Source organism: Balaenoptera borealis (genome assembly GCF_965194805.1).
Source record: "Balaenoptera borealis genome assembly, chromosome: 19".
Lineage (NCBI taxonomy): Eukaryota > Metazoa > Chordata > Mammalia > Artiodactyla > Balaenopteridae > Balaenoptera > Balaenoptera borealis.
This window is the reverse complement of record NC_138878.1, coordinates 35,180,066-35,194,179: the sequence shown is the minus strand read 5'-3', so window position 1 is coordinate 35,194,179 and position 14,114 is coordinate 35,180,066. Positions and strand designations below refer to the sequence as shown.

General features: G+C 37.1%; 1 protein-coding gene across 4 annotated transcripts in view; it reads left to right on the top strand.

Annotated features, from left to right (window-relative positions):
* PHKB (phosphorylase kinase regulatory subunit beta) overlaps window positions 1-14,114 on the top strand; it is a 193,997-nt gene that overhangs the window by 141,260 nt on the left and 38,623 nt on the right. For all 4 annotated transcript variants that reach the window (XM_082366800.1, XM_082366799.1, XM_082366802.1 and 1 more), the window contains 6 exons: window positions 1,674-1,729; window positions 2,243-2,336; window positions 6,818-6,901; window positions 7,417-7,521; window positions 8,691-8,773; window positions 8,980-9,070. In XM_082366800.1, the coding sequence (XP_082222926.1) occupies window positions 1,674-1,729; window positions 2,243-2,336; window positions 6,818-6,901; window positions 7,417-7,521; window positions 8,691-8,773; window positions 8,980-9,070 (513 nt within the window). The remainder of the gene's footprint in view (window positions 1-1,673; window positions 1,730-2,242; window positions 2,337-6,817; window positions 6,902-7,416; window positions 7,522-8,690; window positions 8,774-8,979; window positions 9,071-14,114) is intronic.

Here is a 14,114-nt window from a genome sequence, read left to right as displayed (position 1 = left end):
CAACTTTGTCAGTGAAAGGAAGAAAATTGTTGGGGTGGGACTGGCCACGCACAATTCTTTCTGTGGGTGGAAATGGGGTGAAGCGTCCCGCTTGGGCTGGGGTTAAAGGCCTGAGCTCATTATGGTAGATGGTTTGTGAACTGGAACTTTCCGAAATGCTGACTTTTCAAATGAAAGTGTTCTTCAACCATCGAATAGTCCCCTAATCAGATGCTCACTATGATTCGACATGTGTAGTGGGCATTTTAGATCCGAGTGCTCTGTCATACAAATAGAAACAACGTTGTCTTAAACAGGCCTGTGATTCAAAAAGAAGAAACCAATTTACCAGTTAGGATCTGTAAGCTGCCTTATTTATTGTTAGTGGAATAACATCTGCATTCTAATATATGTATTCACTTGCTTTTTATTTAAAAACTCTAATTGCCCTGAAGATTATAGATAATGGCCCACTCTAAGGTTACTTCTTTTGATGAATGGGAGATTTCATCCAAGAAAAATAAAGCTTAATGTTTTCATTTGTTAGAAATCTTGATGAGACTCTGAATAATTACTTTTTCTCATCCTTTTGAGTAACATCAACTTTTAAAGTCTTTTTCTAATAAAAATAGAATTTATAGCATTTTTAATGTCTATTTATTTCTGTGAGGTTGTTCCATCATATTTTTCCTTATATATTCATTTAAATCACATTGAAGACTGCCTGAAATGGCATTTTCACGATGATTCTGGGAACCATCCTTTGACTGTATGTTATTTACTGCTGATATATGTATTCCGGTGTTTCTTGCCTTCTATCATACATAAATTCTACTGGCATATTGAATACCATAGAGAGGAACTGACTGATAGTAAATCAAATGTTTTACAGCATACTATTGGGAATGTTGGATTCATTACTATGAAGAAATTATATTTGATAACAATTTTCAGAGCTTCCTAATACTGTAATTTATTGGTGCTTCTTAATGTTCTGTATTAGTTATATACAAGCTCAAAATTGGATTCATTTTAGCAATGCATAATATATGCTATAGTGAATCTTTTCCACACACACAAAAAGTAGCAAATATCCAACACTATGTTTGATTAGAACTATTAAGCCCAACAGCTTGTATTTAACTAACACAGTGGTAATTATATAGTCAATTGGGTAGTTCATTCTCTACCGTAGAAGCTATATATTAGAATAAAGCTATTTTGATGTATCAGGTGCCAAAGGAAAATTGGCTAACAAGAAAGGGAATAACTTTATGTGGTGAAGATGTCAAATGAACAGTTTTAACTCACAGTCATTTTTTTAGAGAATACGTAAGTTAGGTTTTTATTTTTAGTTCCCACTCTTCCCTTCATAGTTAAATGATGGAAAATGACTCTCGGTCCCCAAACTACTCTTATGCATCATTCAAAATAGCCCTGACAGGCTAGCCCCTCCGGTAGTGGTGAGATTTATGGCTTTCCATTCCTTGGTGTTCCATTACTCTGTCTACACCATCAAATTGATTAGTAGGCAGTGGAGAGCAAGGAAAGAGAGGCAACTGCTTAGAGCCAGCTGGTGTCCATCATCTTAATGAACTGCTTAGAGATGGTTAATATTGTCCTTGATTCTCATTATAGTTGATGATGATCAGATCTTTTAAAATGTTTCCCCCCTCCCTTTTTCTGTATTACAGGGCCCACTGGAAAATGATTTGGTTGTTTATGTAGCGCTCATAGCAGAAAGCCAACGGTATGAAATCCAGATGGGTGGCGTGTTCTTTTGATGGGGAGGGAAGGGGGCTGATTGCTTTAGGCTTATAATATTGAGTGTGGTGGTAGAAATTAACTTCATAGACCCCTTCACAGGGTTTCAAGGATGTCACTAATGTCACTTTAAGTGCCAGAATAACATTCTTTTCATGTTTAAAAATAATTTTGTTTTAGTTGGTGTTAATATTAATTAAAGTCTGTGACCAGTGCCAGTGTTGCCTGGTGTGTAGTTTTGAGAAATTAATGCAAACAGATTATGGGGATCCCCCAAGTTAGTGCTTACCTCTCTGCCAGCCCCCAAAGCTCACAGCTGATGCTTTGTGAAGAACCCAAGAGGGCTCTGGATTCCAGTGCAGATGACATATTGCTGACATTAACAAATGAATAATGTGCTCCAAACTAGCATAGTCTTTCCCCTTTTCTCCTCCTCCTTCACCATTGTCCATATAAATGCATTACTGAAAATGTCTCTTTTTTTCCCTGTGTTTTTTAGCCTTCAAGTTTTCCTCAACACATATGGTATTCAGACTCAAACTCCTCAACAGGTAGAACCCATTCAGATCTGGGCCCAGCAGGAGCTTGTGAAAGTAAGTGATTCTGCTTCTTTACTGTCTCCTTTGTGTAGGTACTAGAGCATGATGATTAGACTTAGTTTATTGTCAAGAAGTATATTTAAAAATCCAATTCTAAGATAGGGTCATTGATCCAAAGTCTTTCTGATTAAGCTGAGAGACCCACTTTATCGGACACTGTTACTGAAACACAACTGCATTGTGTGTGCATTATATTCATAGGTCTTGTTGATTTCTGCTTCTTGCTAAAGTCTATTACTAACCTGGACTGACCACTTAAATAACAAATCAGCCTTAATTTTAGTAGTGGTGTATAAAATTAACCTTTACATTTGATTTATTTTCCCTTTTATTAACTATCAAAGAAATCTTCTCACCTAAATATTATTGGTAATAACTAGTTCCCTTTTTCTCTTGCCTTACTATTTGGAGTCTGAAGTAATTCCTACCCTCTTTGGTTTGCTAGGTCTCAAAATAGTTATAAAGTGACATCTGAATTTATCTTTGATGCAGTTACATACCTATTGGATTGGATTAAAAGATGACTTCTGAGGCCTTTTGTATGCACTGCCCTGCAGCATATACCTGAGTTTAGGAATATTACTGCTCATTAGGGATGGGAAATTGTTGATCTCCACTAATTATTTTTAAACCACTGTTTTTATTTGGTAATCATTAAAAACAGTACAGGAACAAAGTCCGCAGTGTTTGGTGGAAATGTTTAGAATAGTCTCTCTCAAGTGATCAAGATTAAGTCAGTTAAGTTGATAAAAATGTTTTTGATTAAAACCTTGATGTTACAACAAAGAATAAAAGCTCAGAGAAGTGAGGTGCACATTGCAGGGAAAATGCAAGGCCCCAGAGTTGTTGCTAATCAGACTGGACCTCATGCATTGGCAACAAAACCAGAACCTGGGTGTTAGGTCACCCAGAGCACCAGCTCTTCAAAAGTCCTTAACAAATTAGAGCTCTTTTCTCCCCCTCGATTAAAGAGACATGGCTAAAAATGCAAGGAACCCTGGAGTAGGTAACACTTTAAAATCACACTAAGAAGTAAATGATGGAAAGCTAGATTTATTTCATTGTAGAAGAGGCTAAATGAGGCCAAGAGGGAAGTAAGGATCCACAAGGCAAGGAGAGGAGGAGAAAATCTAAGGTTGTAACACTGTGCACTTATCATTCAGGTGCAGGCTGTATTTGCTGATACACTTTCATGGCCTCTCACTGAAAGCTCCAGAGAATGGTAACAAAGGTTATTATTCTTTGACAAACATGCTTTCAAAACAAATTAACCTGAATCTGTTTCTTCAGGCCTAATGTATATTAGCACCTCTTTCTGGTAGCATCTGTACTCTACCAGACAACATTCAGTCAAGATTTAAAAGACCAACATGGCTCCAAATAACTTGAATGTGGCATTTTATTCATTCATTCATCAGTAACACCTGCTCTGTGCAGAGTACTGTGTGGGGCACACAGATAAAATGACTCTGTCCCTGTTCTCAGTCGGTGACCTCTGGGTCTGTTGGGATGACAGAAAAAATAGTTAATGACAATCCACTTTGATCAGTGCTATGATAGATGTTAGTACAAGGTGCTGAGGAGTCACAGAGGTGGTAGGAAGCATTCTGTTACAAAGTGAAGACTTATAACAGGTCCTGACTTATTTTATACTTTGTTGTTTTAAAAATGGCATTAACGCATGATTTACAATTTGGGTGTGTGTTGTGGCTGAAAAGACAGATTTGTGACCAGGAGCCCAGCTTCTCTGTGCACGTGTCAGGATGGAAAATTCTCTGTGGCTACAGCCTCTGTGTTTCAAGCTAGCTGCATTTTGGGATTCGCCCTCTAAGATATACTGCCGACTACACTGCTTCTTATAGTCTACCTTTTAAAAGTGAAAATGTTCCCTCAAATCTTAGTTAATACACATACTCTTATGCCAATGGCTGCTTATTCTCTTCTGAGAAGTTGCACCCTCCTTCAGCCCACTGAAGAGGGTGTGAGGGCAGACAGCTGAGGGCAAGGCTTTCACTGTGTGTGGTTAATGTTTCATAATGTGGTAACTGTGGTTTGATTTGCCTCATGGGAGATCTGAATACAGTGCAGATCTAGAATGAAGTATTTCTGTACTTCCAGGTGGTTTGGTCCCTGCTATGTGTTTCAGTGCATTAAATGGTGTGAATGTGTAGGGACGGTATTATCTGTACCCTAGAATTCAGGGAACATTCTGCATCTGATGACTTAATTGTCATAGACCTCTACCATGGTTCAGAAAGTTAAAGAAAATGCTTTTACTGTAATAGAGTAGTATTTAAAGATTTCCTTTAAATCTACCTAGATAAGTACATTTTAACTTGTGCATGGTTGATTAATATCATTTGCCTAAAAGAAGAAATCTAAAGTAGTTTAGACATAAATATTAATTTAAGGGAAAGTGGTCTCCATCTAGTGCTGTGCACTGTAGTTTCAGTGTAGCTAAACAATGCTATATAATGCTAATAGAGTACTTTTTCTAGCCAGTGGACTTTGTCTAAAACCACTGCTGTTCCAGAATTAATATGCACAGCACATGTGGCTCAGGAGGACATTCACTTGCTCCCTCATTCATTCATCAAGTATTTCCTGAGCACCAGTTGAATGCTAGGCACAGTGCCAACTCAGGGGGTGCTATTTTCTAGGAACATTCAATGCAGAAGGAGAAGGAGACAGAGCTAACTCTGACATACATGTGTGCACCATGGCAGAATGAACAGAGAGCTCTGGTGATGACATTAATTTTGTATACGTTGAGGTTGATATTTGAAATCAGTTCAAATGATAATCAGTAGATTGTGTAGAGACAGTTGGTTTGATTTTCCATTAGGTTAGATTTCTACCTCTCATCAGATACAAAAATAACTTCCAGACAGATTAAAGATTTAAATATTTTTTTAATGATTTAGATATAAAATCACTAAAAAAAAAAAAATAGAACAGTTTACAACTGTTGTGAGGGGAAGTCCATTCTTAGAGTAACACTAGTGCCAAAAAGCGATTAAGGAAGTGATTGACAGATTTAACTAAATATAGTTGAAGGTAGCATAAACAACTGGCACATCAAAGGTGCTTGTGAAATTTCCTAGCAGAAAAATGTTTAGATTGAAATACCAAATGCTGAAGTGATGTTTGAACTACTATGCAGTCATTCTCACATTTCATAACAACATTGAAGATGAGCAAATTGAGTAAAATATTTGATAAAACGGTAATATTCTTAACATACCAAGATCTTTTACAAATGAAAAAGAATGGCAAATGCCCAGTAGACAGGGGAAAAAAGGAAAAAGTGCATAGAACATACAAATAGCTATTAAATATATGGGAAAATGGTCCACCACAAAATATTTGAATACAGTTGTTTAAAACTAAAATGAAATGTCATTGTGACTCAAGAGAATGACGAAAATGGCCTATGCACGTTAATGTCGATGTAATTGGTCCATTATTTCTGGAGGGTGACCAACCTGGCAGTATGTTTGAAAGAGAATGTATATTCTCTTTGATCCATCAAGTCTAAGAAATTATCCTGCAGAAGTAACAGTATACTGTCCAAAGTTGGTTACAGAATTAGTTTTGAAATAACAAAAAATTGGGAGCTACCTTCATCAGGGGATCCATGTTAAATAGGGTAGGGAGACTTCTTGATTGGATTAAGTGCTCGGCTCTGGCACTGATTAACTCCTAGTTCATTCCAAGTTTATCTGTTTTTACTTTGTAGAAAAACAATATTAAGTTTAAAAAAATGGAACACCAGATTATATAGTATATGAACCCATTTATGTAAATATATATACATATATGTGTGTGTGTGATATGGGTATTTATCTATGCACTGTTAAAAATCTGTAACCCTATTTTATGCTTCTGGTGTTTCTTAGGGATCACACAATAAATTACACTCCTTTTAACACATACCAAAGTGAAATGGTTGTTGCCTAAGGGGTTACGAGAGTAACAGGACCATTCACTTGTAGCATATGGATTAAATTTTTCATAAAATTCATATAATCGGAAAAATCAGTAAAGACATTTCCATGTTGGTGGGAAATACTTGAAGGTGGGAATCTGGTAGAAGTTATGTGGCCCTGTTTTTTAAAACTTTAAAGAGCCAAAATTTTTATCACAGAGGAAGCATTTGTTTCTCTGTGTGCTTGTATGAATCAGATAGAGCCATGCAAGTTATAAATTCATGACATGGCAGTGTAAGAACAATGTCAAATTTTAGAGTGTTGCTAAATGGATCTGCAAAAGTTTTGCTCTCGAATCTCCCAGTGCCCCAAAATCTAAGTTGATGTCATTAGCTGGCTTGTTTTCCTTCAAGTCCATTGAATCAAGTTTCCCTGGCCTCTTTTTCTCTGGAGAAATCAGAAATTAGCAGGGCACTAGTCAAGGGGGCAAAAAAGGAAAAGCATGAATTTTTGTCTGGCTCTGATTTACACATTTGTGTCTTACAGGCTTATTTCCATCTGGGGATCAATGAAAAATTAGGACTCTGCGGAAGGCCAGATAGGCCCATTGGCTGCCTCGGTACATCAAAGGTGCTCATGAAATTTCCTTGTAGAGCCGTGTTCAGATTGTAATACCACAGACGGGAACGATGTTTGACCTGTTATGCATCCATTCTCACACTTCATCATATACTTGGGCTAATTATCTGAATTGTTATTTTCTACAAGTAAATATCAATAATTAGTTTTGTGTGATACCACGAACTCTTCTAAAAATAGATAAGCATCTCACTGCTCTATTATTTCTGAGCCTTGTAAGACACCTGATTACAGTAGTATTCACTCAAACGGAGGCTTTTTCCCTTATAGTAGAGGTGGACTACTTTATTAGCATACTGAGTCAATCAAGAAGCTGTACCTCCTTAATATTATATAGATTTTATAAGATTATTTTGTTTGCTTATTCAGAATTAAACATCAGTTTTAATTTTTATTAGGACTTGTAGTACTGTACCTTTGCCTGTGGTCTGTTTTATTTATTTATTTATTTATTTATTTATTTATTTATATTTTTTTCTTTTTTTTTTTAAATTTATCCCTTACAGATTTATCGCATTCTAGGAAAGACTGTGGTTTGTTACCCTATCATCTTTGACCTAAGTGATTTCTACATGTCTCAAGATGTTTTACTGTTGATAGATGACATAAAGGTAGCTTCAGAACACCTTTGAATTGAAACGGGATGACATTGTTTCTAGTGATTTCTATCGTATGTTGTTAAATTAAGTGTTCCTGGGTCTATGATACTGGGTTAATACAGTATCAAATATGAAAGTAAAACAACATCTGCATAACTTTGGGGAGTTAAATTACTTGCAGCATTAGAATAATAGATGTATTCTGTTTTATATAAAGTTGTATGACTTTACTTGTCTACCTTCTACAAATGGAATGAAAGGATATATACTGTAGTTGTAAAAGGAGAGGGGGAACTGCTTTGGAAACCATGTTCATACGACAGTAAGTTTATTCCTTTTTGAACAAAAGTTGAGTTACCAAAGTGATTTTATCTATGAAGAATTTCAAGTAAAACCTCACCTAACTCATTATACCCACTCAGTTAAAATCTCCTCCACTCCCTTTTCCATTTGCAGAGTAGAAAAGCTTAGGGCCATGGCCCAGAGCATGAAGTCTGGAGCCAGATTTCATTTGTTAAAATCTTGACTCTACTGTTTACCAGCTCTGTGATCTTGGGCAAGTTAGTTAACTTTTCTGTGTCCCTGTTTTCTCATCTGTATAACTGAATAGGGCTGTCCTGAGGATTAGGAGTTCATATATGCAAAGCCCTCAGAATAGTGCCTGCCACGTAGTGAAGTGTTATGTATGTCTTTGATGGGATGATGATGATGATGATGATGATGATAATGATAATAGAAATTGAGTCAAATAAAGAACTCTTCATGTTTCCAATGGTCTGTATAGATTCACCCCAATTTCTTCTACCTGCTGTAATATAAATCTACAGTAACGTAGAGTGAGAATTAATCTTCTGGATGATAACCCTGGGTTGATTTTCCTTCCCTGGGACCTTTCTCGAACTGTGTTTATTAGGCCTCAAAAAAAAGGGGGGGGGTGCAGCCTTAAAACATGTGTGATCTGACTATTTTTAAGAACGAAGTTTAAAATCAAAATGGTTTCTAGCTTAACTTGTATGTATTAGAACATTTCTACCCCTAAGTAGTCTGTCTTATCCAGGGTTTGATTGTGAATTATCTTGATATAGAAGAGTTTTGTTGGCTCTTTGCCACTAATGGTTAAACATCCTGATCAGCTCAGATACTGTGCCATTACATCCTGCCTCATTCTTATGTTTTAATAGAATGCACTACAGTTTATTAAGCAATACTGGAAGATGCATGGACATCCACTTTTCCTTGTTCTTATCCGGGAAGACAATATAAGGTAGGTGGATGAAAGAGTTGAGGTGCATGCATCTCGTCACCGTTAACAGTGTGAACCCTTTGGAAGCAGGGCCTCCTTGTATTTTTATAGCCATCTCAGCGTGTGACAGAGTGTTTTGCGTATGTAAAGGGTACTTAGTACTAGATTATTAATTTCTCATTCTGTTGTTAATATGCACATTTTGTTTATCTGTTTATATTTTTCAGAGGTAGCCGATTCAATCCCATATTAGATATGCTGGCAGCTTTTAAGAAAGGAGTGGTTGGAGGAGTCAAAGTTCATGTTGATCGTCTACAGGTAGTCTTCTGAATTTCAGTGTTTCTGTTTCCAGCACAATTAATCCACAGATACAGCTATGTTTCTTAATTATATTCTGTGGAAGGTTTTTGTCTGAAGGTTTTATTCTCTGTCTACCTTCCCGTTCCTATTGTCATCACCCCATTTATCTGATCCCTCCAATCTGATGCTTGAGCAATTGCAGTGGTTTCCCACCAGAATTTCAGACTTTAAGAGATCATCTCTGACCTCAGTTTTGCATTTGAGGAAGCTGGGGTCCAGAGTGGTGAAGTGACCTGCTGTATAATCTGAGGTTCTTTGACTCCCTGGTCCAGTGCTCTGTTCTCTACCACACAGTGACATCCAACCTGGAGATAATCCTTGTTCCATTCAGAATTTTACAGCATTATTTTCATAGCTCCTAAATAACAGAAGCCCTTTGTGGTTCCCTATAACCATAGCAGCCTCTCTGCCCACTGTTATCTCCTACTAAACATTCTTTCTGCTTCAGCCAATACAGATTACTTACTGTGTTCTCAGCTTTGTGAGGTTCTGCCCCTTTCTGCTCGCTCCGTTTCCTCTGCCTGGAGTAGCTTCCCTTCTTTCAACATCACTGGGCTTTGAAGTCTTACCAAACTTTAAAGACCAGTTCTGCAGAATCACTCAGACCAGAAATGATACTTTTCTTTTTTAATATCCTTTTATGACCTTTAACATAAACTATTCAAATTGTAGTCCATTATCGACTTATTTCCTTTAAAAAGTTGTGATCATTCCATAGTCTTTTATGTAGTAGATACTCAATATTGAGTAAGAAAGAGGAAAATTTATAAAGAGGGACCTATGTAAGTAATATGGTAAATGGCATGTTTACATAATCATTCAATGGTGCTTGTATTGGCTTGGCCACAAAGTTCATTCGGGTTTTTCCATAAGATGTTACAGAAACGAACTTTTTGGCCAACCTAATATTTTGCATACTTGATTGATTTTTACCTAAGTTTTTATCTTTTCCCCTTATTTTTTATTGTTTTGTCCTTTTTGTAATGCTTCATGGGGCAATTTCTTTGTTATTTATCATGTAGCTCCTCTGTTGAGTTTTGTGTTTTGGCTATCATGTTTTTAATTTTCCCTTTCATAGTATCTTGTCCTTTTTTTTCCTGGGTATTATATTTTGTCTTATCCTTCTGAGAACATTAACTAGAGAGCTTTGGAAATGTTTCCTTTCTACATTATCTCTTTAAGGTTTTTTTTCTCTGTTTTGGGGGGCTCAGTCTTTCATGTTGGAGACATTTGTCAGATGTCTGGTAATCTTTAGCTAGCCCTTCATTTTTAAGAGTGAAAGAATAAAAAGTTCATTGGAAGCTGCGTGTTAGGGAACAAGGATCGTTGTCATGATGAATTTACTTGTAAGGTAGTCCGGTGGCAAAGGCCCTTTTTGCTGGGGAAACCCAGGTGCCAATATCTGGAGATATTTTTCTCCTCTGCTCTTCAGTTTCCCCAGAAAATAAACATCTAGCCTTCTGCTTGAAGGACATACATTTTGCTTCCATGTCCTGAGAGCAGGGTTGGGGAGGGGAGCCAGGGATGTTGCACTGTGCTGTATATTATCAGAAACATCTCTCATTGGGACAGCTGTTTCACAAGTTGTCTCTCTCTACTGATGCAGATTCAGAAGACAATAAAATAGTACATTATCAAATTGTCCAGGATACTTACAACAGCACAGATTGTTTTCACGTAGACAGCACAAGTGGCTTAATTCTGACAGCACAGATGCTGGACCACGAGTTCATGCAACACTGCACTTTGAAAGTCAGAGCAACGGATAATGGCTTCCCATCACTAAGCAGCGAAGTCTTTGTTTATATCTACATCTTGGACATAAATGACAGCTCTCCAATTTTTAATCAGCTCATTTATGAGTCTTTCACTTAATCCATTGTTTAATCTTTTTATCTTCTGCTCTCTGCTGTGCCCTATACATACCCTTGAGTACAGAATCTTAACCAGAGAATAAGCCTCTTTCCATCTTGTAAACCTGAAACTCTATACCCATTAAACAACCCCTCATACCCCCATACCAACCTTTGTCTTCTCTTTAATATAGTAAATAAAAATGGCACCTATGTAACTTCTCTGGGATTTTATTTCAGGCCCTTCCAAATGTCCTTAGCCTATGGTCCACAATCTCTCTCATCACTGGGCCTCAGCGTCACTTCCTAGCTGCATCACCCAGGACATGTCTTCATGCAGTTCATTCCCAGCCCTGCTTTCTACTCCCCAAGTATACTGAGTACTTTCAAAATCTTTAATGAAATTTATTTTTGTTTTCCTGCTCATGCTGTTACTGTATTCTAGAATTGCCTTTTTCTTTTTTTCCTTCTAAGTCATACTTTAATTTTATAACTTAGGTCAATGTCACCTCTTTAGCAAAGTCTCCAAGACTGGAATTAATTTCTCCTTCCAGTGTGTTTCTGTGGCATTTTCCTTGAGCTTTGCTGTAGCTCTTATTTTAGGTATGGCTAGGTTCTTGTGTCTGCTTCTCTGTGTCGATTGAAAACTCTATCAGACCAGGCTTTACTCATCTCTGCATTCCCAGAGTACTCTGCTCACTACTGTTCTCTCTGTAAGAAGTATGTAAATATTGGTTCATTGATTCAACAAATGTTTACCAAGTGCCCTCTCTAGGCAGCAGAGATATAATGGTGAAAAAAATATATAAGGTCCCTGATCTCATGAGACTTATTCTAGTAGGGGAGCAGAACCAAAAATAAAGCCAGATAGGGGGCAGAATAATGGGGTGGAGTACAGTCTTGGGTGGTATGTTCAGTTGGAAAAGGCCTGGTGGGATATAATTGAATATCACTGAGCAGGATACCTTTTTGAATACTATATTGCATTTGACACATATGTATCAATATTAAGTTATTTAATTACCATCGAACCAAGGTATTAATGCCTAGCAAATTAATTACAATATTTTTTATAAAACTAATTCAGCCAATATTTTATAATACCTATACATGGAGTATAACCTTTAAAAATTATGACTCACTATACTGTATACCTGTAACATATAATATTGTACATCAACTATACTTCAATTAAAAAAAAAAAAAAACTAATTCAGGAGGCTGTGCAACCAACTGAATTTTTTAAATTGAAAGCTCTAAAGCTTATTAATGGAATGGAATCTAGAACTTGTCTGTTAGTTCAGATTAAACGTTTACTTTATGAGCTGAATTAAGGTGGGTAGGCTAATAAAAATAGAAAATATTAAATCAAAATTATTTTTCTTATGTTTCCAGTATTGGCTATCAGCTTTGAGAGTTAAAAATTCTTGACTCTTTTTTTTTCATAACCCACATTACAATCCATTACCAAATCCAATTTTCCCTACCCTCAGATTACATCCAGAATCTAACCACTTCCCTTCACCTCTAGCACTAACATCATGGTCCAAGCTGCATCATCTGTCACCTAGATTTTTATAGTAGTCTCCTAAATTCCTATTGGCCATAACACAATTATTAGCTTCTTCCTACTCTACCTGGTCATAGGGCAGTTAGATTATGTCACACATCATAAGCCTCTAATGACCTCCTCTCTCACACTAAGTGAAAACCAGAGTTCTTCCAATAGTGATGCCCATGGTCTGGACCTTCTTCTCTGACCTCATCTCCTACCATTCTCCCCTATCTACTCTACTCAGCCACACTGTCCTCCTTACTACTCCTAAAACATACCCAGCAGGCTCCTGCCTCAGGACCTTTACACTTGCTGTTCACTCTTTCCTCAGATCCATATTGTTGACTGCAGTGCTTCCTTCAGTCTCTACTTACGTGTCACCCTATTAGAGAAGTCTTTTCTAATCACCTATAAAATGGCAAACCTGCCTCTTCCCTCTTCTCTGCCTCAGCATTCCCCATCCCCTGCCTTTCTCATTTCAACTTTGCACTTATCATCTGACATAGCATACTTAGGGTTTTTTTTTTGGTTTTTTGTTCTTTTTAAACATCTTTATTAGAGTATAATTGCTTTACAATGGTGTGTTAGTTTCTGCTTATAACAAACTGAATCAGTTATACATATACATATGTCCCCATATCTCTTCCCTCTTGTGTCTCCCTCCCTCCCACCCTCCCTATCCCACCCCTCTAGGTGGTCACAAAGCACCGAGCTGATCTCCCTGTGCTCTGCGGCTGCTTCCCACTAGCTAGCTATTTTACGTTTGGTAGTGTATATATGTCCATGCCACTCTCTCACTTTGTCCCAGCTTACCCTTCCCCCTCCCCATGTCCTCAAGTCCATTCTCTAGTAGGTCTGTGTCTTTATTCCCGTCTTGCTCCCAGGTTCTTCATGACCTTTTTTTTTTTAGATTCCATATATATGTGTTAGCATACGGTATTTGTTTTTCTCTTTCTGACTTACTTCACTCTGTATGACAGACTCTAGGTCCATCCACCTCACTACAAATAACTCAATTTCATTTCTTTTTATGGCTGAGTAATATTCCATTGTATATATGTGACACATCTTCTTTATCCATTCATCTCTCGATGGACACTTAGGTTGCTTCCATGTCCTGGCTACTGTAAATAGAGCTGCAATGAACATTGTGATACATGACTCTTTTTGAATTATGGTTTTCTCAAGGTATATGCCCAATAGTGGGATTGCTGGGTCATACGGTAGTTCTGTTTTTAGTTTTTCAAGGACCCTCCATACTGTTCTCTATAGTGGCTGTATCAATTTACATTCCCACCAACAGTGCAAGAGGGTTCCCTTTTCTCCACACCCTCTCCAGCATTTATTGTTTCTAGATTTTTTGATGATGGCCATTCTGACTGGTGTGAGATGATATCTCATTGTAGTTTTGATTTGCATTTCTCTAATGATTAATGATGTTGAGCACTCTTTCATGTGTTTGTTGGCAATCTCTATATCTTCTTTGGAGAAATATCTATTTAGGTCTTCTGCCCATTTTTGGATTGGGTTGTTTGTTTTTTTGATATTGAGCTGCATGAGCTGCTTATAAATTTTGGAGATTAATCCTTTGTCA